Raw genomic sequence first — 27,747 nt, forward strand, 5'->3', positions numbered from 1 at the left:
TGTGTGTGTTCAGTTGCTCAGCCATGTCCCACTCTTTGCCACCCCATGGACTGTACCCCACCAGGCTCCTCTGTCCATGGGATGTTCCAGGCAAGAATATTGCAGTGTGTTGCCATTTCCTCCTTCAAGGGATCTTCCCAACCCAGGGATCAATCTGCATCTCCTGCATTTGCAAGTGGATTCTTTATGATTTAAGCCACCTGGGAAGTACCCTTCCCTCTACTTTCATTCTGCTATTTTTTGCGGAGGCATAATATACACCTCATCATCTTTTTAAAAAATACCTATAATTTGCTAGGCTTTTTATTAAGTTCTACAATTTTACAAGCTCTCTGTTTTCTATTCTTATGGCTAACAAAGCCAGAGCCTGACAACGTCTTAATTAAGCACTGCCTGTGCAAAGAAACCCTGGGGAGATGAGGATATTGACACAGGTGTCAGATGAAGCAGAAAATAGTCACAGGAATGAAGGCCCTTGGGTAAAGACTTATAACCATCCTGTTCCCCATCTTGTAACTATAAAAGCACCTCCAGAGATTATCGGAAGAAACATCTGAACTTCACAAGCTTAATGTTATTGCCTGTGAAATGTAATCATTAATCTCAAAATCTTGCACCCCAGTCAGTTGTCATAGGAAACAGTTTCCAACCTGAATGGGTAATTTCTCCCAGAGTATAAGTGGCCTGGATTCCCTGGCTTAGGCAAAAGAGACCCAAACTCTGTATTTGATTCTTGGTTGGTTATGCCCAAAGGAACATTTGCATCCTCATCTTTTTATGGCATAAACTTCAACTTCTGCTCCTTTCATCACCTCCCCTTTTTGAGCCTGGTTTAAGGGGGGGGGGGAAGGATATTAATTTTTTCCCTCTTTTCTACTGCTATTGCATTTCAATTTTCTTTGAGGCCATATGGATACTGCTGATTGGCTAGAAGAATGATGAGAATGTTTAGGGAAGAGGAAGAAAAAAAAAAAAGAAAATTTCAAAATGTGTTCTTCTTCTGTCTGTGTATCCAACCAGTCAACATGTCCCTAGGGAGCTGTATGGCATCCTGAAGCCACTGGGTCCACAGCTGAGGCCACTTGGGTCCCCACCCCACGCCCCATCTTAGTGCTGCTCCTCTGTGTCCCAGTTTTAGTGAGTGGCTCCTCCATCTATCCCCAGGGCCTGAGCCAGGAGCTTCTCTTCTCCTTTATCCATCCAGGTTCTGACAACCCTTCCCTATGGATCTCTTAAATCCCTGTCCTCCTCCCCATTCCACCTTGGGCTATAAACTCTCACTTCTCTCTGTTGGTGACTCCTAATTTACCCCCTTCTTCCTGTCACTCCTGTCTTCCAGGTGATTTTTCACACTGCGTGCATGCTAAGTCAATTTAGTCGTGACCAACTCTTTTCGACCCCATGGACTGTAGCCCACCAAGTTCCTCTGTCCATGGGATTCTCCAGGCAAGAATACAGGAGTGGGTTGCCATTTTCTCCTCCAGGGGATCTTCCCTGACCCAGAGATCAAAGCTGCATCTCCAGCATCTGTTGCATTGGCAGGCGCTTGCTTTAACACTGTGCCACCTAGGAATCCCTGATTTCCACTTTGCTGCCTCATTAATCTTCCTGAAATGTAAATCTGGTCATGGCACTCCCCTGTTTGCAATCCTCCAGGGTTCCTCATTAAGTCCAGGGTGAAAAACAACCCCCTTAGCATCTGACTGAGTGTCTCTAGCTTGGGTTCCTCTAGCTCTGAATCTGGTCTCCTCTTACACTGAGTTAAGGTAGTTCCTGGAACACACGTGTTTTCTCATGTCTCCACCACGTGCACATGAATTCCTCTCTGCCAGGAAAACCCTCCCCTCTTTCCGACTGGCTCAGCATCTACTCATCCTTCAGCTCTCAGCTTAAGTGCTGCTTGCCCCAGGACACAATCTCTAATGGCCCCAGTCTATGTGATTTCTCCTCTACGATCCCAGAATGCCTTCCAATTCTCTCTAGCTCAACACGTACCCCAGTACATTGGAATTTTCTCTCTACTTCTGTCTTCCTCCACTAGAACGTCAGCTACCTGCATAGATGAGTGCTCAGAAATGTTCAGTGAATACCCGAGTGAATGACAAGATGGATAAACACTGTTGCACAGAGAATTTATCTTTCCCTCAGTGACACCGAATGCCAATTTGTCTGGGAATCTGGTCCGAGCTGGCAACTTAAATGTCTTAGCCATGGCCCCTGAATCAATGTTTGCTGGCTGTTATGGACTTAATGTTTGTGTCCCCCTAAAACTCCCATATGTTGGCGCCTGTACAGTGGACACAGTGAGAGAGCTCTGGTGGTAAATTGGAAATTGTCAGTGAGATGTACTGGGTGTGATTTGGAACGCAGAAGTGAGATGGAATCCCTTTCATGTCTTCTCACCTACATCATGTGGCAAGCAGAGTCGTGGAATCTGAGGTTTCAGTAGCTGTGTTCTGGTACCTGGTCGCTCACTCTGTGGCCTTTGAAAGATGTCTGCAGTGATAGTGGTGGTCTCTTGGCCCCTGGGTCAGAGTTACAGTGGATATTCTTGAACATGACATTCCTAGTTTCCTGCCTGGCAATGGGAACAGATATAGAAAGCTCATAAAGGGCAGATGAATAACACGAACAGTGACACAGTCCACCAGAGTATCCAAGAAATCTTCACAACAAACAGCCAGGAAAATATGGACTTAAATGTAAAATACTAAACATAAAACTTACAGACAAAAATATAAAATGTAAAGCATATGATTCTTTGGGGGCTCAGTAGTAAAGAATCCCCCTGCAATGTGGGAGAAGAGGGTTTGATTCCTGGATTGGGAAGATCTCCTGGAGGAGGAAATGGCAACCCGCTCCAGTATTCTTGCTTGAGAAATCCCATGGACAGAGGAGCCCCGAGGGCTACAGTCCATGGGGTTGCAAAGAGTCAGACACAGAGACTAAACAACAAAAATAAAACTTCTAGGGAAAAACGTAAAAAACAAAACTATAAAAAATTTAGAAATACACTGGTGATACTTGAAGAAAAATTTCAGAACAAAGGGCTAGGTAAAGAGTTTATAGACTCGACATTAAAGGCATGCTCTGTAAAAAGAAAACTTGGGACTTCTCTGGTGTTGCAGTAGCTAAGACTCTGTGCTTCCAATGCAGGGGGCCAGGGTTCAATCCCTGGTCAGAGAATTAGATTCATGTGCCACAACAAAGAGCTTGCATGCTGTAACTAAAGATCCCATTGTGCTTCAGCTAAGAAACAGCACAGTCAAATAAGTAAATAGCTTTTTAAAAAAGAAAAAATCTATAAATTGAACCTCATTACAAAACTTTAGTTCTTCAAAAGATCCTGTGAAGATGTAGCAACAAGCTACAGAACTGAAGAAAATATTTTGTGAGCCACACGTCCACAAAGGATTTAATTCTAGACTATTACATAAAGAACTCCTAAAATTCAGCAGTTGAGAAATCAATCCAGACTGAAAATGGGCAAAAAACATTGTAATAGGCTGAATGTTGTTATTGTTCAGTTGTTAAATCATGTCTGAATCTTTGCGACCCCATGGACTGCAGCATGCCAGATTTCCTGTCCTTCACCATCTCTCAGAGTTTGCTCAAACTCATGTCCATTGAGTCAGTGATGCCATCCAACCACCTCATCCTCTGTCGTCCCCTTCTCCCCCTGCCTTCAATCTTTCCCAGCATCAGGGTCTTTTCCAATGTGTCAGCTCTTTGCATCAGGTGGCCAAAGTATTGGAGTTTCAGCTTCAAGCATCAGTCCTTCCAGTGAATACTCAGGGTTGATTTCCTTTAGGATTGACTGGTTGGACCTGGCTATCCAAGGGACTGGCCCCCAAAGACATGGGGTTCTAATCTCTGGAATCTGTAAACATTAGCTCTTTTGGAAATAGAGTCTTTGCAGATTGGATTAAGTTAAAGGATGTTGAAATGAGGATATCATCCTGGATTATCCAGTGGGATCTAAATGCAGCCACATGTATCTTTAGAAGAGGAAGCAGAGGAGCCTGACGCAGACACACAGGGGAGAAGCAGTGTGAAGAGGGAGCAGAGAGAGATTTGAGGATACTGACCTTAAAGAGGTGGCCATATGGCCACCAACCAAGGAATGCTGACAATCACCAGAAACTGGAAGAGGCAAAGGATGGGTTATCCCCTAGTCACCTCACTCATACTCTTCATTCCACAGCAATCTGAACACCTGCTGAAGCCTGCTGCCTCATAGATGATGTTTCTGACTATGACCCTTCCTACTTAACATCACAGAGAAACCACCTTTGGTCTAATTTTTTATCATCTGCCTCATGGATGCACCTGTGGAAGTAGGAAAAAGCTAAACTACTGGGCAAACATGACATCTTCTTACAGTTTAATTACTTTTGGCTTCATACTCTGGTCTCTCCCCGCTCCCTCAAAGGACAGCAAAAGGGTGTGTCAGTTCAGGTGGATGGTGATCACGAGCTGGAAACATTTAAGGATAGAAAAGAGAAAACAGGGACTTCCCTGGTGGATCAGTGGTTAAGAATCTGCCTTCCAATGCAGGGGACGTGGGTTTGATCCCTTGTCCGGGAACCAATATCCCACAAGCTGTGGGACAACTAAGCCTTCGCATAGCGACTACAGAGCCCACAGGTCATGACTAGCAAGAAGCACATCTTGCAACTAAGAATCAAATACTTATTTTTGCAGCCAAAAATAAATAAATATTTTTTTTTAAAAAAAAGAGAGAGACAGAAAATAGGAACAGGAATCTGGGTGAACTCTAGGAGGTAATATTTTTGTCTGGAGCAGCTTCCTAACACTGGGGATCTGGGGTCGGGAGTGCAGCTGCAAGCTTGGAGCAGAGTAGAAGCTGGGAAGCCCTCCACACAACTGCCTGTTAGGAAGACTGAACTCCACCAGCCTTTACTCATCCTCAATGGCTAAAGATTTCCACTTGCAGCTCTGACTTTTCCTACCACCCAACAAGAAATGAAATTTTGCTTGTTCTGGGAATATGGGGCCTGAAAAACAAGAAGTGCTTTGGAAAAATGTGCTGGGATCTGAGTGGTCTGTAATTGATGAGTTCCTTCCTCCATTGTGGTCCAGCACACTGGGAAGATGGAACAGGGAATTCGAACCCTCCCTCAGGGAAGACGCCTACTTAATGCCTAACAAAGATGAGTATTCCATCCTCAGTGATTGTGTAAGACTTCTGAGCTGGTTCTGACATCTGGCCACAATTTCGGCACCCTGCCGTTGTTGTTTTTGCTCTCCGATGTTCTCTGCTTTCGAATTCAGCCAGAAAACATTTTGATTCTCAGCCTCTTAGGGTGAATCAATACAGTGGGAAACAGGAAAGAGGTTTTGGTGGTTTACACTTCAACTACCCAATACCTATGTGGAATGCACAGAGAGTTTAGATGAAATGCAAATCTTTCTGCTTACGGCATGCTGTTGGAAATTATCCTGCCACTAAGGCAACAGCATATACTAAATAGACTGAGTGAAGAGAATAAACCAGATGTTCTCAAGACGTAAGAATATCATAGGTTCAGGCCCTTTCCTCTGGGGATCTAGTTAAATGGAGAAGCTGGTCAGGCTGTACACACATACCATATATTAAATCCCGTGAAACAGAGCCATAAAAACAAACCCAGAGCTTGTTACCACCAGGCTGCCCTTAACCAGAAATCACTTTTCCAGCAACATGATACACCATTTTTTTTTTAAATGGTTGCTCGTCGGGTGAAGAGCTAGATGGGTATCAGAAGGAAAAGGCCCCCAAGATCTCAATACCTATAGGCCTTCATGTACCTATTAATACTTTCAGCACAAATCCTGAACCAGAGAACAGTCCTAAGCTAGGTATGTAGCTTATTAAAATGACTGCTGGATGGAGGGAGAGAAGGAAGGAGCTTTTGTTTATTCACTTGTTTATTTATTTAGATTGTAAGCCTGAACTTAAGTGGTCTTTGATGAGGTTTCCTCTGAGAGTGGTAAGAGGGGTTTCACTTTAAGAACTGTTCATGAAAATTCCAGAAGTGGATCAATTTATTCAGTTATTCATTGAACAAGTGCTCCTGGGCCAGGTTAAAAAAAATTGAGAAAATTCATATATATATTCATATGTGGGCTTTCTAGGTGGCTCAGTTGTAAAGAATCTGCCTGCAAAGCAGGAGACCCAGGTTTGATCCCTGGTTGGGAAGATCCCCTGGAGAAGGAAATGGCAACCCACTCCAGTATTCTTGCCTGGGAAATCCCATGGACAGAGAAGCTTGGCGGGCTACAGTCCCTGGGGTCCCATAGGGTCGGACATGACTAAGCAGCTAACACTTCAATCTGTAGAAATTGTGAGGCCTTTAGAGGCATAATCACCAAAACAAAAGGAAGGTAGTCCCTCAAGAAGACTATCGGAACCTGGTCAAAGGAGGAAAAAGCCAAAAGGACTTGCCAGGATATTGCTCCTCTGAGGTGGGGGACAGGCAGGAGCTGGGAGGCAAGAAGAAAGGAGAGGCATCCACTATGCTGAATGGACAGCACCTTGAGTTCACCGTGTGGTTTAGACCCAAAAGTCCAGTAGAATAGAGTTAGAAATTTCAGGCCAGATCAAGACTCAAGACATGCTTTTAGTTTTGTTTTTATTTGTTTGCATCTTCTGCAAGTTCCTTTTTCAAAAAAAGACTACTTTGGAAAGTATATTTATTTTAATGTGTGTTGAATCAAAATCCACATATATGGAACTTCCCTGGTTCTAGTGGTTAGGATTCTGTGCTTCAATTGCAGGGGGCATGGGTTTGATCCCTGTTCAGGGAACTCAGATCCTACATGCCATGGAGTGTGGCCAAAAAGAAAAAAAAATTCACCTACAGTGAAATGCATAGGTTTTATATACACAGTTGATAAATTTCACTTATTTTACACACAATACACAAATGAGTACATCTACGTAATAAACACTGCAGTCAAAATAATACATTATTTCTGTCACCCCCAAAGTTCCTGTTTTTCCCATTCCTGATAATCTCCATCACTCATAGGTAACAATTGTTCTGATTTTCATCGTCTAATTAGTTTTATTCATCCTTGAAGTTCATATAAAAGAAGTCATAAAATATGTACTCTTTTTTTTACTGAATTAATATGTCACAATTTGTTTCTCTTTTCTTCTGCTGATGGATATTAGAGCTGTTTCTAATTTGGGGCTATTGTGAATACAACTGCTATAAATATTCTTGCACAAGTCTTTTTGTGGCTATATGTTTTCATTAGTCTTGGATAAATATTTAAACTGGAATTTCTAGGTCATGGGGCATGTGTATATTTAACTCTATAAGGACCTGCCAAACCATTTTTCCAAAATTGCATCATTTTACACTCCCACTCACAATGTATGCTTTTATTTCTGGTGTAAAGTGGTATTTTATTGTGCTTTTAATTTCTATTTCTCTGAGGACTAATAATGTTGAACATCATTTCATATGCCTGGTGATCATATTACTTCTTTTTCTAAGTGTCTGTTGAAATGGTTAGCCCATTTTTCATTTGGGTTGGTTGTCTCTTTATTATTGACTTGTACAAGTTATAAGTTACATAAGTTGTATAAGTTATAAATTATAAGTTACTCGGCACACAAATATTCACTTGTTGCATGTAATGTAAATATTTTCTCCCAGTCTTTGACTTCACTTTTGATTTTCTTGACATCTTTCAATGAACAGATTTTTAAATCTTTTATGAAGTCAAAGTAAATAATTTTTCATGGTTAGTGCTTTTTATGTCCTTTCTTTTTTTAAAATAATTTTATTAATTTTGGCTGCATTGGGTCTTCATTGCTGCACGCAGGCTTTCTCTAGTTGCAGTGCACAGGCTTCTCATTGCCGTGGCTCCTCTTGTTACAGAGCATGGGCTTCAGTAGTGTGGCGTGTGGGCTCTGGAGCTCAGACTCAGTAGTCGAGGCACGTGGGCTTAGTGGCCCTGAGGCACATGGGACCTTCCGGGAGCAAACCTGTGCGTCCTGTGTTGCTGGGCAGATTCTCAACCACTGGGCCACCAGGCGAGTCCCCAGTTTTCTTCTAGAAGTTTACAGTTTTACGTTTTCTGTTTTTTCTTCACTTCTACAGTTTTATTTTCCCATTGTCAGTTCTTTTGAATATTTTGAATATATTGGCCTATACTAGATATCTTAGAATTTACTCCAGATCAGGGTACTAAATAAATTATCAAGGCCACTCTAAACCTATAACTTCAAATTTATCTCCTAATATTTTCCCAATACTAAGCACTTAGATATGTTATCTAACACAAGTCAAATAAGATCGAATGCTAGTATAGATTCTCTAGTAGTAAAATTCCATAACTTAGTGATATCTCAATTTTGGATGGTTAAAAACTCTTACAGTGTATAGATTGTTATAATATACAGGTACAGAGTTCTTAGAAAGCTAGTCCTCGAATGTTAATTTGTGAAATAAAAATCCTTAGCTTTAGTGCATTAAAAATAGAAATATCATTACAAATTCTTTCAAAGCTGTTTTAAAATTTATTTTAAAATAATTGCTTTTAAAATAATTAAATATTTAAAATAATTAAAATAACTGGAGAATAATTGCTTTACAGAGTTGTGTTGGTTTCTGCTCCACAGCAACATGAATCAGCTGTAAATATACATATATCCCCCCTCTCTCTTGAGCTTGCCTCTCACCCTACCCGCCCTCCCCACCAATCGCAACCCTCTAGGTCACCGCAGCGCAATTTTTGCTTTTAATTTGGGTTTATGGTCATCTCAACTTTTGGGTATTGCAGGAGATAGGGGTCAAAGTTCATCCCCCATCCCACTTGACCCTCCCCGACAAACGTCTCCAGTTCCTCCTGTACTGTTCATTGAAAAGATTTTTCCCTTCGTAATTTTGTTGAAAATAAATTGACAGTATATATGTGGTTATATTTTTGAACTTCCTAATACATTCTTTTGACCTATTTGCTTGTCCTTATGACAAAATCATATTGGCTTGATTAGCCTATTATATCTAGTCTCTGAATCAAGCAGTAGAAGTCTTCCAACTGTATTTTTTGTTTTCAATATTGTTTTGACTATATTAGGTGCTTTGATTTTCCACATAAATTTCAGAATTATTTCATCAGTATAAACAAAAAAGTGTTGGTATTTTGATTCTATTGTGTTGAATCCATAGAGCAATTTGACTTCTTAGTAATATTGAGTCTTCATGTTCATAAACAAAGTATACCTCTCCATTATTTTAGGTCTTCCCAGCAATGTCTTATGGTTTTGCATGTCTTTTGTTAAACATATTCCTGGTGGCTCAGTGGTAAAGAATCTGCCTGTCAATGCAGGAAACTCAGGTCTGATCCCTGGGTCGGGAAGATCCCTTGGGAAAGGAAATGGCAACCCACTCCAGTATTCTTGCCTGGGAAATCCCATGAACAGAGGAGCCTGGTGGGCAACAATCCATGGGGTTGCATAACAGTCAGATACAACTTAGCATCTAAACAACAGCAAACAACAGTCGTTTCAAGTCGGCTCCTGATTCCTGTTTACATGACTTTAAGTTTTTCCCAGTTTCATTTTCAAATAATAAGACAAAATGTTTTAGACTCATCTTGTACATTTCTTGCCACCGACTTGGTATCAGCCATTTCTTCAAAAAGACCCTACATTTTTCTTTTTAAAGTAGGATGTTTCAATACCACAATCTGGGTGCTAGGGATGAACGTTGCTTTTGGTTCGATCACTGTTTCTAGGTCTAACTGTTCCTTAAACAGGCTTGCAACCAATTTTCCAATGTTAGCCACACCTTCACACTCTCCTCCCTCTCAAAAGTTATAATTGCCCCTAGGTCCTAAACTTTCAGGAAATTCCATAGCCTTCTCCCCCCAGCTTTCCTGGTAGCCCAGCTGGTAAAGAATCCACCTGCAATGCAGGAGACCCCAGTTCGATTCCTGAGTCAGGAAGATCCACTGTAGAAGGGATAGGCTACCCACTCCAGTATTCTTGGGCTTCCCTGGTGGCTTTGCTGGGAGAGAATCTGCCTGCAATGTGGGAGACTTGAGTTCGATCCCTGGATTGGGATGATCCCCTGGAGAATGAAACAGCTACCCACTCTACTATTCTGACCTGGAGAATTCCATGGACTATAGTCCATAGGGTCACAAAGAGACACAACTGAGCAACTTTCGCTATAGCCTTCTCCAATCATGGTTAACATCCAGTCTTTTCATGTCTGTTCATTCATTTCTGGTCCATCATCTTCCCAGTTTGTTATTGCATTTGTCTCCCCTCCTATTAACCCATTCTTGTGGGTTTATGCCCGCAGTAGACAAAATCGCTTTATTCTTGATTCATGGGGGCATTAGGAGGAAGTGAAAGAAAGTACATGTGCCCACTTTCTCATTTTTTACTTCTGAAAGTCTCCCTTGATCTTTGTATCCCTGGTTCACATCTAATCATTATTACTCCTATTTGTGGAAGAACAGTGTCCTCTCTTGGGCTTGCTTTGTGACAAGATGGGTCAGTCCAGGACATGTTGGATGAGTTTTTCCTAGACACTTTTCATTTCTCTTCTTTCCCCGACTTTGCCCCATATATTCCCTGACAATCACCGCATCACCTCAGTTTTAGATCCTGAACCTGTGTTTCAACACACATCTGTGATCCAGATTTTCTGATTCTCTCACGTTAGAACCCCTTCTTGCTTATGAACCTTGCTATGGACTAGTCACCAAAGCTTAATCTAGAACCCAGATTCCTGGATGAGGCAACTGGCCAACAGTAATCTGCAACAGAAACCCTTTAGCTGAGCAAGCCCTGAATGTGCTGACTTTTAAGGCACTTTTAAGGTCTGCTCAGACAGAAAGAAAGCTTTAGGAAAGGACTATTCTGATCTATAAAGCATGGGATGTCATCAAGCCAGAGTTCCTTGGGTCTGAAGGAAGATGAGCTCTGTTCCCCAACCCTAAAGTCCAGGGAGGAGACTTTTTTCAAAACATTTCATCTTCTGAGGAAGAGACAAAAAGACACATTATTTGGTTTGGAAGTTATTTTGCTTTGCCCGAGCTTTTCCTCATCTTCCAAATAATTTGTGGGATGAGTGGATTACCTGATATCTCTTGTGAAAAGGAAAAAAGGAGAGAGAAATAATTCTCATGATTCTCTGGGGGAGCAATATGGACTTCAAAATGGAAAAGGAGGCACCAGTGACATATTCTGTTCACCTCCAGCACACACTGCGTGGGGGATGCATCGACCACAAAATTCACGGTGCCAGAAATGAATGCCAACTGCTTATTTTCAAATGTGACATAATTTCCAGAGAATTTGATTCTGATCATTGCTATGACTGCCCGTGGTCATTCTGTTACTGGAAACCTACAATGCCAGTTCTTTGCTAAGTGTCTTTGGCAAGGCCTTAGTTAGTGTTTAATCACAGTAAGAAGGTTCCAAAGACTTTATTAGCGTATAAAGAATTACAGAGATATTAGCCTAAGCTGGATGGAGCCCAGAGCAGCTGTACTGCGCTTCAAGGGCAGGAGGATGTCTCAGAGATATATTATGCTAACAGAAAAGCACCCTGGGATTTAACCTTTACAATAATGGACGTTAAGTGTTCCTTGTTTTACAAAATAGCTCTATTTCTGAAAATTGTGTAAATCTGACATCTCATACCCCTTCTTATTTCCCAATCAATAATTACAATATCCAGAACACTTAATCTCCAATTATGGCTGATGTCAATGTACATACTGTTTATCTTTTTTTATGTATTTATTTCTAATTGAAGGATAATTACTTAACAGTATTGTGTTGGCTTCTGCCAAACCTCAACATGAGTCCGCCATAGGTATACCAATGTCCCCTCCCTTTTGAACTTCCCTCCCACCTCCCTCCCGTCCCACCCCTCTCAGTTGTTACAGAGCCCAGGTTTGAGTTCCCTGAGTCAGAGAACAAATTCCCACTGGCTATCTATTTTACATATGTTAATACATACTGTTGTCTTTTAATTCTTCTCCTTTTCCAAGTTTCTTTGACAAGTACTTGAATAGAAAGGATGTAAATATCTAATAGCTATGTATTTAGAAGACTGTTTATTAAATGTTTCAGTAAAATGACTATTCACTCAGTTTATTTTGATTTTTCCATATGGATAGGAATTAAGTCTAGGTCCAAATGTAGGACTGGGGTAGCACTGCCTTGTAAAAATAAGGGAGTCCATTAAATTTGCCATTTTTCTTCGTTCAGCTTACATATTTTGACGGTTCCAAAATGCCAAATTTTAATCAGTCTGTAACAATGTCTCCACAGAACCACCATTGAAAGACTAAAAATGGGGAATAAATGACATTTTAGAAGGCTAAATGCATTCTATTTGAAAGATTTTCCTTCGTAATCTTGATTATGACATTCTTCTTTTTATTGATGCTCAAATGCCCTCTCAGATCTGAAATGTTAATGACTTGTGTAAATGGTTTTTCAAAGATGTCCTTATGTGGCAAATATTAAAAAGAGCCTCCCAATATTTTTGGGAAATTAACTGATCCGTGAAACTCAGAGGCATAGGATCTGGTGGTTTACTCAAACTTCTAGAATGTCTTTGCATGTAAGGGCATCAGGTACTGGAGTGTTTTGGCTATGCATAATTTGTGGAAGGAGATAAACATGATTTTCCTTTTGAGAGTAAAAATAAAAATATTCTGGGGCTTCCCTGGTGGCTTAGTAGTAAAGAATTTGCCTGCCAATTCGGGAGACACGGGTTTGATCCCTGGCCTGGGAAGATCCCATATGCCTTGGAGCAACTAAGCCTGTGCCCTACAACTATTGAGCCTGTGCTCTGGAGTCAGGGAACTGCAACTTGAGGGCACGTGCCACAACTACTGAAGCCCATGTGCGCTAGAGCTCATGCTCCACAGCAAGAGAAACCACTGCAATGAGAAGCCTGAGCATTGCAACAGAGAGCAGCCCCTGCTCGCCATAACTAGAGAGAAGCCTGCACGGCAGCAAAGACCCAGTGCAACCAAGTATAACAAATAATTAAGTGATTAAAAATAAAAATATCCCACTGTTGAAAGGGGTGCAGTCAATATATTTTCCATTAATAATTAAATATTATCCCTTTCAAATTCACCTAATTTTCCATTCATTGCAGTGCTTGATTAGCCTACATCAGTGTTTCTCAAAGTCAATTTCGTAAGCATGAGTTCCCTGTGTAACAGTTTTCCATGCTGCATGTAAATCACCACAGTCTTAGGCAGCTCTAAATTACAAACATTTAGGTTTCCTCTTCCAGGATGACAGTAAAAAATGCTCTGCAGCCTCCAGCAAAACAAGCATAACTAGTGAAAATTATCTTTTAAATCCTAACATTTAAAGTCTCTGGAAATTGTCCTTAGGGTATACAGAAAATAAAGAAACACTTATTTAAGAAAACACAGTAAAATTTGGTAAGAACAGTGAGGGTCTGTAGCATTTGAACCATGACTCATCCATTTCCTCCCCACTTGCAGATCAGTGCGACAGCAACTCTATTCCAGGAAGGTGAAGTCAAGGACACAGCGCTCCTTCTTCTCCCAACTCTTACTTAAGGGATATGGTATCTTCCTGGGAGAGGTAGCCCACCAGAAATTTTCATCAGCCCCAGTGACACATTGGTAAGGAGGCTGAGAAACTGGAAACCTCATACATGGCTGGTAGAAATCCTGCCTTGGGAAACAGTTTGGCACGTCCTCAAAAGTTTAATCATAAGAGTTACCGTATGGCCCAGCAGTTCCACTCCCACACATAAACCCAAGAAAAATGAAAACTTATGCCCACCCAAAAGTTCTCATGCAAATATTCATAGCAGCGTTATTTCTAAGAACCGAAAGGTAGAAACAACAGACACTCATCAGTTGATGAACAGGTATCACATGTAGTCTTCCAGGTGGCTCAGTGGTAAAGAATCCAGCTGCCAATGTAGAAGACACAAGAGACTCAGGTTCAATCCCTGGGCTGGGAAGATCCCCTGGAGGAGGAAATGGCAACCCACTCCAGTATTCTGGCCTGGAAAATCCCATGGACAGAGGAGCCTGGCAGGCTACAGTCCATGGTGTCACAAAGAATCCAACCATGACTGAGCATACATAGCTAAGTGGTCTATCCACACAGTGGCATGTTATTCAGCAATTTAAAAGAAACGAAACACACATGCCACAACATGGATAAACCTTGAAAACATTACGCTAAGTGAAAGAAGCCAGTCACAAGAGACCACATATTACATGATTCCTTTTTTACAAAATGTCTAGAATAGACAAATTTATAGATAAAGTAGGTTAGCGGTAGCCTAGGTCTGGTGAAATACAAGAAAGATGGGTGACTGCTAAAAAGTATGGGCTTTCTTTTGGGACCAATGAACATATTACAAAATTGATTGTGGTGACGGCTTCACAATGTTGTGAAGAGAATAAGAACCATTGAATGGTACACTTTAAATGGGCGAATTGTATTACATGTGAATAAAAGTGTGAAAAACCTATATACGTCATTTTTAGCTCACATTTGCCATGGATCAGGAATCTAGGCATGACTCAAACTGAATCTGTGTGTTCCTCCCACCTCCATCCACTCCCTCCATATTGAAAGAATCGCTCCCTCTCTGATGATTTCCTGTTGGTGCTTTCAGAAACCTCTTTTGCACCTTCAACCTCAAGCCAGTCAACTCCTACCAATTCTTCTTTCTTAATATATCTAGAATTTGGTCCTCACCGTCCTTTTCTATTTGTAAAAAAATTATTTATTTTGTTGCTCTGGGTCTTTTTGTAGCATGGGGGATCTTTAATTGCAATATGTGGGATCTAGTTCCCTAACCAGGGATCCAACCCAGACCCCCTGCACTGGGAATGCAGTCGTAGCTGCTGGACACCAGGAAGGACCCTCACTGTCCACGTCTAAAACGACTTCCTTTCTCCATAACCCTGTTCTCTCTCCTGGATCACTACAATTGCCTCTTACCTTAGATTCTATTTGCCAGACACATCTATTGCCTTTTCATACCACTAAGTTAATTATGCACTATGGATTCAACATACGAATTTGGGAAGGAGGCGCAAAAATTCAGATGCTAGCACCAGCGATGTGACTTCAGGCAATGTACCTAAACTGGCTGTGCCTCTCTGGCTTCACCTACATAATTATAATAATAACAGCTGTAACTACCTCATAGAGAAAGACAAAAGGTCAAATGACAAATCAGATAACATGTAAAGCTGCCTTCAATTAGCTTATACTATGCAAATGTAAGGCTTTATTTTTATTGATGATGATCATCCATCATGATGAGTCATCACTGGCCACAAATAACTGGCTGGCTTAAGGAAGCATGCTTATTCAGGCTAATTATCCTTTTTTTTAATTGGAGTATAATTGCTTTTCAATAGTTTCTGATGTACAACAAAGTGAATCAGCTATAGGGGTACATATACCCCCTCCTTCTCGAACCTTCCTCCCACCGCCGCATCCTGCCCCTTCTGGTCGTCGCAGAGCTGTACCACACAGCAGCATCCCACGAGCTACCCATTTCACACATGATAGTGTATGGATGTCAATGCGACTCTCTCAATTCGTCTCTAAGCTCCCCTCTTATCCTCATCACAGGGAAACTACAAGGGTTTTAGGAATTCTGTCCCAGGAACCAGTGCCATGACCAAAGGAACACATTCACTTGAACACAAAAATCATTGGTCAGCTTAGAACTCTTTCAGTGTCCCTCAAGGGGTAGGTGTCGGGAGGAAGACAGGAAGTGGAGTCAGCTGTCATCTCATAGCATTTGGCTTTAAAGAGGAGACACATAGGACAATAACTAGAAGTATGACCAAGAAAATTATGTTCTTAAGCCTTGCCAGAATTTTAAAGTTCTAACTTAAGACCTGACTCCTTTCATTCAACATTTTACTCAACGTTTATGAGGTCCTACCATGCGATGAGGAAACACAGCTGAACATGATCGCGGTCCTAGATGACAAACAACTAGCTGCGTCCAGTTGACCTGCATCTGTGGGTCTTTGAATTTCTGGAGTCTGCAGTTCAACCAACCATGGATGAAAAATATTCCCCCCAAATCCAGAACAATTCAAAAGGCAAAACTTGAATTTGCCCAAACCAGCAACTACTGTTGACGGTTGAACAACAGAGGTTTGAACTGTGCAGATCCACTTATACACCGATTTTTTTCAATATATACTACAGTACTACACAATCCAAGGTTGGTTAAACTTGCAGAAGTGGAACTTCAAATATGGAGGGCCCACTGTCAAGTTCACTTCTAATTTTTTAGTTCAAGGAGGGTTGGCATCCCTAACCCCCAAGATGGTCAAGGGTCAACTGTCTTTACATAGCATTTACATTGGATTAGGTGTTATAGGTAACCTAGAGATGATTTATAATATCTGGGAGAATGGGTGTAGGTTACATGCAAATTACACCATTTAATATAAGCTACTTGAGCATTCTTGGATTTTGGTCTCCATGGGAGATCCTAGAACTAATTCCCTATGGATACAGAGGGATGACTGTATACAGTTCCTGAGCAGGAGAGACAGTTCTGTGTGTGACATGAAGGTGTAAGAGAGCCCTTACTGGCATTCTTCTTCATAGAATTTGTAAAACCTTTATAGGCTTGGGGGCTTCCTCTGTGGCCCAGCGGTTAAGAATCTGACTGCAATGCAGGAGATGTAAGAGATGTGGGTTCGAGCCCTAGGTCAGGAAGATGCCCTGGAGGAAGGCATGGCAACTCACTGAAGTATTCTTGCCTGGAGAATCCCATGGACAGAGGAGCCTGGCAGGCTAGGGTTGCAAAGCCATAGGGTTGCGAAGAGTCAGACACGACTGAAGCGACTTAGCAAGCAAGCAAGCAAGCATACAGGTTTTGAGGTCGAATAAAATCAGAGCTGGAAGGGAACTTAGAGATCATCTAACACAGTCCTTTCATCTTACAAATGTAGGAATTTGGGTCCCAAAGAGGCTACATAGCTTGCCCAAGGACATACATATAGTAAGTGGCAGATTCAGAAAATAAATCCCCTATCTTCTGCTTCCCAATTCAGGGAATTTTCCACTACTGCATGCCAGATCATACACACAAGTGTCCACTTCTTGTATTTCTAATTTCATATAGCTGAACTATTACTTTAAATGGTAATGTTAATGAATTCCATGAGTCAGCGCTTATTTTCATATTCTGCCAATTAATCATGGTTTGGGGGTAATTCACTCCAAGGCCTTGGATTGTAAAATGCAGCGTCAGCTGTTTTTTTTTTTTTTTTCTCAAGGTAATTCATTTCAAAATTTGGACCAAGGACACCGAATGTCGTTCAGAGTTAGCTGGATTTGTCTCTAAATGTCCTTGAATTAAAAATCTACAGTCCTGTTTGGTTTTCCCACAGCACAGCTACAGGGAGCAACTGTAACATTGGGTGGGGGTGGGAGGGGGGTCCCACAGAACCTGGAGAGGTGGGTTGGGAGGGGGGTCTCACAGAACCTGGAGAGGTGGGTACACTGGGGAACGGGAGGCTCAGGCTTGAGGTAACCCTGCTGTAACCTGGTGGGTGATGTGCCGAAGCGACTGTTTTGGGAGGTGCCCTTTCTTTTAACTGCAGCTAGAGATGACAGTGGGAAGAACTTCTGTGATTTCTGACCCTGGACTCCCCTTCTGCAATCTGGACTGGTCTCTTACCATCTGTAAAATATCACTTTCATTTGGAAACCAGGAACATCTTCTACTTCATCTAGAACTAGTTACTTTCCCAGCCAGGAGCACATGGAAGTCAAGGAGAAACAGGAAAAAAAAAAAAATCATTCAGTTACACAAAACAGCCATTTTTATGCCCAAGGCACTTGGTAATTGGATTAATCTTCAGGGGCCTCTGCCATCCAACCTGATCTCTTGAGCTTGTCAGAAGAGGCAAAGACTAGAACTGTGGTCTTGAGCAAGTAATGTCATCACTAAGCATAAGAGATGGAAAACCTTTCTGAGCTCACGTAGTTTATTATTATAGACATGGAAGGCAGACTCAGAGAAATGAAACATCCTACATTACTTATATTTGTGGGGGTGCCTGCCTTCTCTCATTGCTCTCATGCCTCCTCACCTGTCAAATAAGGAGGTTGAACAAGATGACTTTTGATACCCTTCCCAACTCCGACATTCAATGCTGCCTGACAGGCGGAGTGGCCAGGCAGCCTTGGGCATCACCCAGGAATCTGACCTTTTGAATCTCAGGTACAAACCAGACCTACTAAATGAGAATCTGAGTTTGAACCAAATCCCCAGGTGAGTCCTATGCACATTAGAGTCGGTTTTAGAACAATCAGGTTGATTTGTATTCTTCCCGGAAGGCTTTCAAATGTGTCATTCTCTTGTTGGCCTGCAGATGTCAGCAGAGAGCTAACGGTGGTCTTTCTGGAGAGGCGGGACCTACAGAAAGTTTTTATTCCCATTTCTCCTGTCCCGCCCTTCAAGTTCCTGAGCACTCTGGCCTGTTACCCAGCAAAGCTGGAGGAGTGGGCTGCAAAATGTATTTTGAAGCTGTTCACATCACAGACACTTCATTGTCTGCCCTTCCAGAAAAGAACTGGACCTAGAGGCCCTTCTGTCTCATGAGCAGACTCCCACTGAGTGATTTTTTTAAAAACCCAAAATCTGTGTTTCCTTGACAATTCAGGCAAATCTGTGGTGGATACTCTGACAGTATGGTACCATAATGAACTATATTTTGGTCCCAGAATTTATTTATTAAGGTATTTGTATTGTCTTGTCTCAATCAATTCTTAAAATTTTTAATTATAATGACCATCTTTCCAGTAAACCAAAGGTCAAAGTCTTCCATGTTATTATATAAATATTAGTCCCTTGGACTGCAAGGAGATCAAACCAGTCAATCCTAAAGGAAATGAACCCTGAATATTCATTGGAATGACTGAGGCTGAAGATGAAGCTCCAAACCTTTGGACCTAAGGCGAAGAGCCAACTCATTGGAAAAGACCTGATGCTGGGGAAGACCGAAGGCAAAAGGAGAAGGAGGTGACAGAGGATGAGATGGTTGGAAGGCATCTCAGTGAACATGAATTTGAGCAAACTCTGGGAGACAGTGGAGGACAGGGAGGCCTGCAGTACTACAGTCCATGGGGCTGCAGAGTCAGACACAACTTAGCGACTGAACAAAAACAATTTGCATAACCCATTAGACTTTTTAAACACTTTTAATTTAACATATTCTTGAAAACTATTTGTAACATAAGGTGTGTAGGCTACTCTGAGTTATAGGTGATGGTCCTGAAGCTGGAAGTTCATCTAGTAATTTGTGAAAATAAGACTTGGATCCAGGTGGCACTAGTGGTAAAGAATTTGTCTGTGATGCAGGAGACTGCCTGTACTGCAGGAGACCTGGGTTCGATTCCTGGGTTGGGAAGATCCCCTGGAGAAGGAAATGGAAACCCACTCCAGTATTCTAGCCTGAGAAATCAGATGGACAGAGGAGCCTGACCGGCTATAGTTCATAGGGTCGCAAAGAGCCAGACACAACTTAGGGAGTCAAAATACATGACAAAATCTCTTTAGACCTGAGACCTCAGCAGCACAAATCTGTGCTCCTTGAGAAAAAGACAGCCCATGAGGTGAGCCTGCACTGGCCCAGGCTCTCTGCTGAAACTTGATGAGGTGAGGTGACAGAGACTGGAGGTTGGGAAGGCCAAGGTGGCTGGAATTTGCTGGGCACAGCATCTGAGACTAGGGAGCCACTTAAAGAAAGTTCCAGAAAAGTGCACAGGGTTCCCTTGTGTTGTCTGCTGAATCTGTGTGAACCCCGGGAGGCTGGGTAGAACAACTTCTGAGGAAAGCACTGATACCAGAGCTCACAGTGAGCTGGGAATTGTTCCAGTTCCCTCCAGCTAGGGTGGGAGGTCCCCATGTAGGGCAGGGGTCCCCAGTCCCCGGGGCTACAGACGGATACTGGTGGGTGGCTGTCAGGAGCTGGGCCGCACAGCTGGAGGTGAGCGGTGGGTGAGCAAGTGAAGCTTCATCTGCTTTTACAGCAGCTCCCCATTGCTCGAATTACCACCTAAGCTCCACCTCCTATTAGATCAGCAGAGGCGTCAGATTCTCACGGGTGCTCAAACTGTACTGCGAACTGTGCAAGGGAGGGATGTGGGTTGCATGTTCCTTGTGAGAATCTAATGCTTGACAATCTGAGGTGGAGCTGAGGTGGTGGTATTAGCAATGGGGAGTGGTTGCCACTGCCTCACCCCCAGATGGGACCATCCAGTTGCAGGGAAAAAAGCTCAGGGCTCCCACTGATTCTGCATGATGGTGAGTTGTATATATTTCATTATATATCACAAGGTAATAATAATACAAATAAAGTGCACAATAAAGGTCAGGCATTGGAGAAGGAAATGGCAACCCACTCCAGCGTTCTTGCCTGGAGAATCCCAGGAACAGCGCAGCCTGGCGGGCTGCCGTCTATGGGGTCGCACAGAGTCGGACACGACTAAAGCGACTTAGCAGCAGCAGCAGCAAAGGTAATGCACTTGAATCATTCTGAAACCACCTCCCCCCACACCCAATCCGAGGAAAAACTGTCTTCCATGAAACTGATCCCTGGTGCTGAAAAGATTGGAGACCACTACCCTAGGGGACTAAGAGTCCTCCTGGAAAGCGCCTTAGCCTGTTCTAACTGGGGGATGAGCTGGTGAAGAGGATTCAGTGACAAAGCTCCCCTCAATCAGAACCCACTTCAGCTCCCAGAATGGAAAGGTGGAGGAGAAGAGAAAAGGAGGGATGGGAGAGGTGTTCCGTGGAGGGTTGAAGGGAAAGCTGTTCCAAGAAGAGAAAGACAGGTGCTTCACACAGTTGACGTCTCATAGAAATGTCAGAACAACTGTCAGGAAACAATGAGGCTGAAGAAACCACCAGGTGACTATGGTGGAGAATGCTGTAACTTCTCTTTGTGACTCAAACCCACAATAGCTGTTGGCTTGACCATAGCACATGCAGGCACCAGATGTTCTTGGGCATTTGAGACCAGGGAAATTTGGGGCCTTGTAGACATTAGAGGGGAGAAGTCCTTTTCTCCACACAGCCTGAATATAGAGTGGCAGCCACAGTGCTTTGGGGGTGGGCATCACCCGGCTTTTTAGAAGAGGAAACCACGATGCCTCTGGTGTATTTCCAGAAAGTCTACTTTTTGACCTCTTTTGGCAAATTATTAGGGCCCACAGCCAGCCTGGGGCCATGAGGTTTTCCCGGAGGTGCAGCTATGAGCACGTGACTGGGAATACCCAGTGACCCGGGTGATCCCCACACACTGCCCGGGTCACTGCCTGGGAGCTCCTGCCTCTCACTGGGTGATGAGGCCCGGTGGGTTCACAGACCTTGAGTGGTCTTCTTATGTGTGAATGGAACTCTGGATGAAAGCACATCCCCAAGTAAGAATTCAGTCGTGTTTGACTCTCTGTGACCCCATGGACTGTAGCCCACCTGGCTCCTCTGTCCATGGGATTCTCCAGGCAAGAATACTGGAGTGGGTTGCCATTTCCTCCTCCAGGGGATCTTCCTGTCCCAGGGATTGAACCTGGATCTCCTATATTGCAGGCAGGTTTGTAATCGTCTGTGCCAACAGCTCTGGAAAAGTGAGTAAATTGACAGGTGGTTTTTCCTTTAGTGAATACAAAAGTAATTCTCTTATAAGCTGGGTCTTGATTATCATTCTTTTGCTTGAGACCCTTTCCTTAGGTTACCTAATAGGGCTTAAGACTTCATATGCCATCAAGTTCTTGGTCTAGACTATGTTTATCGTCCTCTGGAAGCATTAAGGCAGCTTTGCCTAAGCTGCCCATTCTACCCATTCCTGCTGAAAAATGATCAGACCTTTCCAATTTTCACCCACCCCCTTCCCATGCTCACTGAGTTTTCATGAGAAAGAATGTGAGGGAAACTTGTTAGCATCATGTTTTCAGCTTTATTGAAATTCTTACAAAAGGTCTGATGTATTTTAGGCCTGGCCTAATTTCCTTTAGTCCCTGAAATACAGGATCATGGCTATTTCCATGTCCTTTTAAGTAGGAATGTAAACTAGTAGACTTTGCTTTTAAAGTTCAAACACGTATCACTATGGTTTTTCACTGATGTAAAGCAAAACTTATGTTTTCCCAAATGAAAAGGCCAAGTAAGAAAGTTACATGCGTCTTCATTGGTGGGATAACTGGATTCTTTGTCAGAACACACTTGGGGATTTATTTCACTCAATGTGACATTCTTCCACATTGAGTATTTTCTTTTTTTTTTTAATGCAAACTTTGCGATGTACTGAGCTATGTAGTAAAGAGTGCCGTGTTCATATATGCATACATATATTGGCTCTGGGAAAAGATGCATGAGTACATGCATGTTATGTAAACATAGCAGATAATAAGCATATTATAAGCAAAGAACAACCAATAGCATGTATTGGTTTCGTTGTCAGCCAGGAGCTTTGCTGGTCTTATCCCCAGAGGGTCCCAGCTATCACTTTCCCCAGGCAGGCGATGCTCACCAGGTAGGAAAGGTGATTGTGTATTTGAGGCATGTCTGAGTTGGTGGGCCTACGCTCACTAGCTTCCATGAAGCTCCCCAGGCCTAGAACACAGAAATGCCCAGCATGACCTCCTCTTCGTGTCAAAAGCAGACTCTGATCTCCCCATCATTAGGAAAGGGGTGCAGACTGAGGGCTCCCAGAGGCCCGCAGCCTCTTCTTCCCCTAGATGTAGTAGGGAATCCTCATTTCCTTCCAGTCTTATATGCTCCATCAGGACATGTGTTCTCTTGACCACAGGATGACACCCAAAGCGCCCTGGAAGGTTCTGTACCATCACCTCCAGACAGCTCTGAGACACAGGCAATGTGGCTTTAGCCCTGATTGCCAGATGACTGCGGGTTGGCCTTGGTTTAACCCAGATAGCTCCTGTGCCACCCCCCAAACCCACCCTCCTGTGTGGATGGCCGCTTGGAAGCCAGTCACATCCAACCCTGAACTTACACCCTATGGGATTTGGAGTATTTAATCTTTAGTCACACTTGTGCCGCACCCCAGCTCCTTGCTTGAGTCTAAGCAAAGACACACGAGAGTTCAGGTCAAAACAATGGTCTCACTCTCCATCTGGCTGATGGGCTAGGGGAATGGGTCACTTGAGTGGCACCTGGAGGTCAAGTGGTAGGTACCCAAGCCAGCATGACTTGTAGGAGTGCTGCAAAGTGATACGTGAATTGAGCGCCCAGGATACTACGTAGCACACGTGGCAGTCACTCAGTAAATGTTCCTTTCACTTGCCTTCTCGGCATCCAGACTGGTTCCTGCAGGAGGCTGGCATCTCCCTCTCACTCCTAGAGCCGCTCCTGCTCTATGTCTTTCCTGAACTAACAAACGCTGTGCAGAGGCAGAGTAAAGAGGGGAAGGTGAATCACTCAGTATCGTCTCTTGCTGGTCAAAACTCTTGGCCTGAGGTTTGGGAATGATCTGCAGAGTAAACGACCTGGGATGCCTCCTGCCCATCTTCACTGCTGCATTGGTCACCAGGATCCATCGGTAACTCACAGACCACAGAGAACATGGACAAGTAGCCCTGATGGCATGGTGTTTAGAAGACTCTGGGAAAAGGCAATCCAGTCAACCAGGGCTCCACACAGGAACCGTGGTGGAAGGGAGAGACAGGCATGGATCCCAGAGTTGTGCTTTGGAATAGATGTCCAAGAGGAGAAGGGCGACAGGTCACCGTGGTCCTGGGATGGGAATTACAGGGGTCTGGGGGTGCTGGGCTGGGCGTGGAGGGCAGAGGCGTGGCCAGGGGAGCCCCGAGCATTGCCCCCACCCCAGGAATGCAGGAAGGAGGCTGGGCAGCTGGGCCCAGACTTCGGGCTGTGCCCACTGTTAGTGTCTCTTGCACGTCACGCCAGCATCCTCAGCGTGCCCGCAGTTTGTCACCCCCCACTTGGAGAAGCTGCAGCGGAAGATGCTTTCCTCAGTACCCTTGCAGGCGACATCGTCCATCCAAATTCTCCCTGTACCTGTGGAGACAAGTGGACACGTGTCTTAGCAGAGATGCAGGGGCACAGGACAGACAGGCGCTGTCTGTCAACGCTGTCTGTCCCAAATCCTGCCTCAATTCTCCAGTCGAGTGGACCCCCTGCCTTCACCACGCCACCGAGACCAACACATCTTCTCTAGGCGCAGTTTCTTGAAAGCAGCATCAAAATAATTTACAGTGAGGATGGGTTTCCCTGGTGGCTCAGTGGTAAAGAACCCACCTGCCAATGCAGGAGATGTAAGAGTCGTGGGTTCAATCCCTGGGTGGGGAAGATTCCCTGGAGCAGGAAATAGCAACGCACCCCAGTAGTCTTGCCTGAAGAATCCCATGGATAGAGGAGTCTGGTGGGCTACAGTCCATGGGGTCACAAAGAGTCAGACACGAATTAGCAACTAAACAATAACCAGGATGGTATTTACTGAGCAGCTCCGATGTGTCAGGCCTCTTACACATATGATCTTCGTCCATTCCCATCACAGTGCTGTGAGATAGGCATGAATAACCCTTTTTCTAGATGGGAAAACTGAGGTTCAGAAAGCAATCAGTGCAAGGTGTCTCAGCTTGTAAGTGGCAGAATCTGAACTCAAGCCCAAGTCTTGCTGTCTCTCAGGCCCACACTTTATACAAGATGCTTAATAGCTTTTGAGATTTTGGCCATGCCACATAACCTGTGGGCTTTTAGTTCCCTGACCAGGGATCAAACCTGTGCCCCCTGCAGTGGAAGCACAGAGTCTTAGCCACTAGACCACCAGCAAAGTCCCTGCTATTGAGATGTACCTTGTGGCCTTTGCTGCTGAATATTCAGACAAGACATAATCAGAGGGACAATGTCAAATAGATCTAACTTGGACAGATCCAGTGCCCCATAACCAAATATCTCAGTGTCAACATCACCTCCAGTCTTTTGAAATTTAAAGCTGATGGTCTCACACAATGAGCTCCAAACAGTGGTCCTTGGAATGACAGCAGATCTCAGAAATTAACATTATCACCAGACATATATGCTATGACAGGCGGAAGCATCTGTAACCATAAGCAACTAGCTCAGTTCCCAAAATACAAGGTCCCTAAGACAGTCCAGCTGAGTTTTGCCCACCTGTTCACCCCGCCCTGTTCACTCAGCTCTTAGAGGAGGACCAACCTGATGGTCTGAGGGTGCCCATGCAGGGCACCTTTAGTTGGTTTTCCCAGGATTGTACCAAGTCTCAAGAGACATACACTTGGCATTGAGGTCTTCAATGAATGTTAAGGGAATAGGGCAGCTGCATGAGGCTTCAAGGGAATGGAAAGGGCTTGTCTGGGGTCAGAGTGGTCAGTGGAGAGGGGAGAAGTCACCTGGAGCCCCACTGACTGATGATCTGGCAGGGCCATCAACCATGTTCTGGGGGGTTTTTGGGGCTGATGGTGAACTCAGGTCTTTAATTGTGGGAGCTCACTCGGGAGCCCTCTGGAGTGCTGCCTGAGCTTCAGGGCTCCCATCGCCCATGGAGTCAGTAGCGTAGAGCTTTGCTACTCAAAGTGCAGTCCTAGATCAGCAGCATCAGAGTTTGTTAAAAATATACAACCTCACGCCCTGCCCAGGACCTACTGACCAGAATGTACATTTGAACCAAGTGGTCCTGCATTGAAGTTTGAGAAGGACTGCTACAGCAGAAATAGGGCTTTACAACAAGTAGGACAAATCTCAAGTCTCAGCCCATCCAGGAGGACCATTTCAGTTGTAAAAGCGGGAGGGGATTCCCAGGACGTGAGACTTTCGGTGCTGAAACTAAGTAAACTGAGAACCTACTGGGTAAACTTACTTGTTATGTTCAAGAGCTGGTACCAGAAATCATGGGGCTGAAGGTCAGAAACTGTGTTCCAACATTACCATGTCAATCTGGGCAAGTTAAACAAGGTAATTGTTGTTGTTTAGTCACTGTGTAGTATCCAACTCTTTGCAACCTCATGGACTGTAGTCCACCAGGCTCCTCTGTTCATGGGATTGCCCAGGCAAGAATACCAGGTTGCCATTTCCTTCTCCAAGGGATCTTCCTGACCGAGGGATTGAACCCCAGTCTCCTGCCTTAGCAGGCAGCTTTTTCACTGCTGAACCACAAAAGAAGCCCAAATGAAGTAATAGTTCCTGTATTTTAAAGGGTTTTGAAATGCACCAAAACCCTACATGAAAGGCAGTTCAGGGACCCTAGCACCTGATCCTAGCACCATGCCTCCTTGTCCAGTCTCTCAGCAGCCAGACAACCTCTCCTTTTAGAGGAACTGTCGAGTATTGCTGTTGTTTAGTTGTTAAATCATGTCCGACTCTTTGAGAATTAAGATCCTCAAACCTGTCACTCACCCCTGGACTGCACGGGAAATTCCTTCACAAAGAGCATCCAGGGAACACCTAAACCATTTTGCTGCCCAGTAAGAAGCTCCAATATTTTGGCCAGCGATACAAAGAGCCAACTCACTGGAAAAGACTCTGATGCAGGGAAAGATTGGGGGCCGGAGGAGAAGGGGGAGACTGAGGACGAGGAGATTAGAGAGCATCACTGGCTCCATGGACATGAGTTTGAGCAAGCTCCGGAAGATAGTGAAGGACAGGGAAGCGTGCTGCAGTCCAAGAGTCGGGCATGACTGAGCGACTGGACAACAACAAATTGATGCAAGGACTTAGTGGTTTGGACATATTTTTGTTATGCTGAGATATTCAGCATGAATATCCCCTAGCAGTGAACTAGGGGAAAGAGCTGGGAGGAGAGATCTCCCGCTGTCTTTTTAAATGTTATTTGTTCATCATAGCCTCTTCCCTGGCCGGATACAGTGTGCCTCTTACACAATAAGCCCTTTGAGGCTGAGCAAAAATTCTCAGATTAAATGTCTCCTGGAAAACACATCAGTTTACAAATTACCCAGGAAAAGGTTGCAGACCCAAGAGCTCCGTGGGATTAGTCACACCCAAAACAAATAAAGCAGCAAATGAAGGAGACTGACAGATACAAAACAGGACCACGGTTACCAGTCCGAATGCGTACACAGGATCACGAAACTCCAAACTCTAGTTGGGCTTTGGCTAGGGAGTTCTAGCTAGTGTTCAGTCATGGAAGAGCCAATAAAATGAGAACAGGGTTGTTAAATCAGCAATACTCACAGCTGCAGTTATTGGGATATCACTAAAGGGGCCAATGAACTCGCAGATCATCTCTGCTCCCTGCCGTGTCAGAGAGGCTAGAACTCTCATGAATCCAGACACCAATCACTGTGTCAGCTGACATCCATGAGAGCTGACACCTGACGCTCATTGTGTGGCCTGAGCACCAGGAGGTCAGTATCACCCGGGAGCTCATCAGCAATGCAGGGTCTTAGACCCACCAGAACCTGAACCTGGGTTTGATTCCTGTGTCAGGAAGGTCCCCTGGAGGAGGGCACAACAACCCACTTCAGTATTCTCGCCTGGAGAATCCCATGGACAGAAGAGCCTGGCGGGCTACAGTCCATAGGGTTGCAGAGAGTCGGACACAACTGAAGCAACTAACAGACTGTATCCTAACAGGGTCTCCACCAGTCAACATGCCTCTAAGTCTGAGCCCTGCTCTAGTTAGGTCTGCTCCTCCATGCTGGTTCTCTCTGTGAGCTCCATAACAAGCCCCATTGGGAAGCAGGAA

General features: G+C 44.0%; 1 protein-coding gene across 1 annotated transcript in view; it reads right to left on the reverse strand.

Moving 5' to 3' along the window:
• Positions 1-21,979: 21,979 nt before the first annotated feature.
• SCARA5 (scavenger receptor class A member 5) overlaps positions 21,980-27,747 on the reverse strand; it is a 132,327-nt gene continuing 126,559 nt past the window's right edge. The window contains exon 9 of the mRNA XM_043487027.1: positions 21,980-24,080. Within this exon, the coding sequence (XP_043342962.1) occupies positions 23,944-24,080 (137 nt within the window). The 3' untranslated portion in view covers positions 21,980-23,943. The remainder of the gene's footprint in view (positions 24,081-27,747) is intronic.

Source organism: Cervus canadensis, chromosome 14 (assembly GCF_019320065.1).
Source record: "Cervus canadensis isolate Bull #8, Minnesota chromosome 14, ASM1932006v1, whole genome shotgun sequence".
Lineage (NCBI taxonomy): Eukaryota > Metazoa > Chordata > Mammalia > Artiodactyla > Cervidae > Cervus > Cervus canadensis.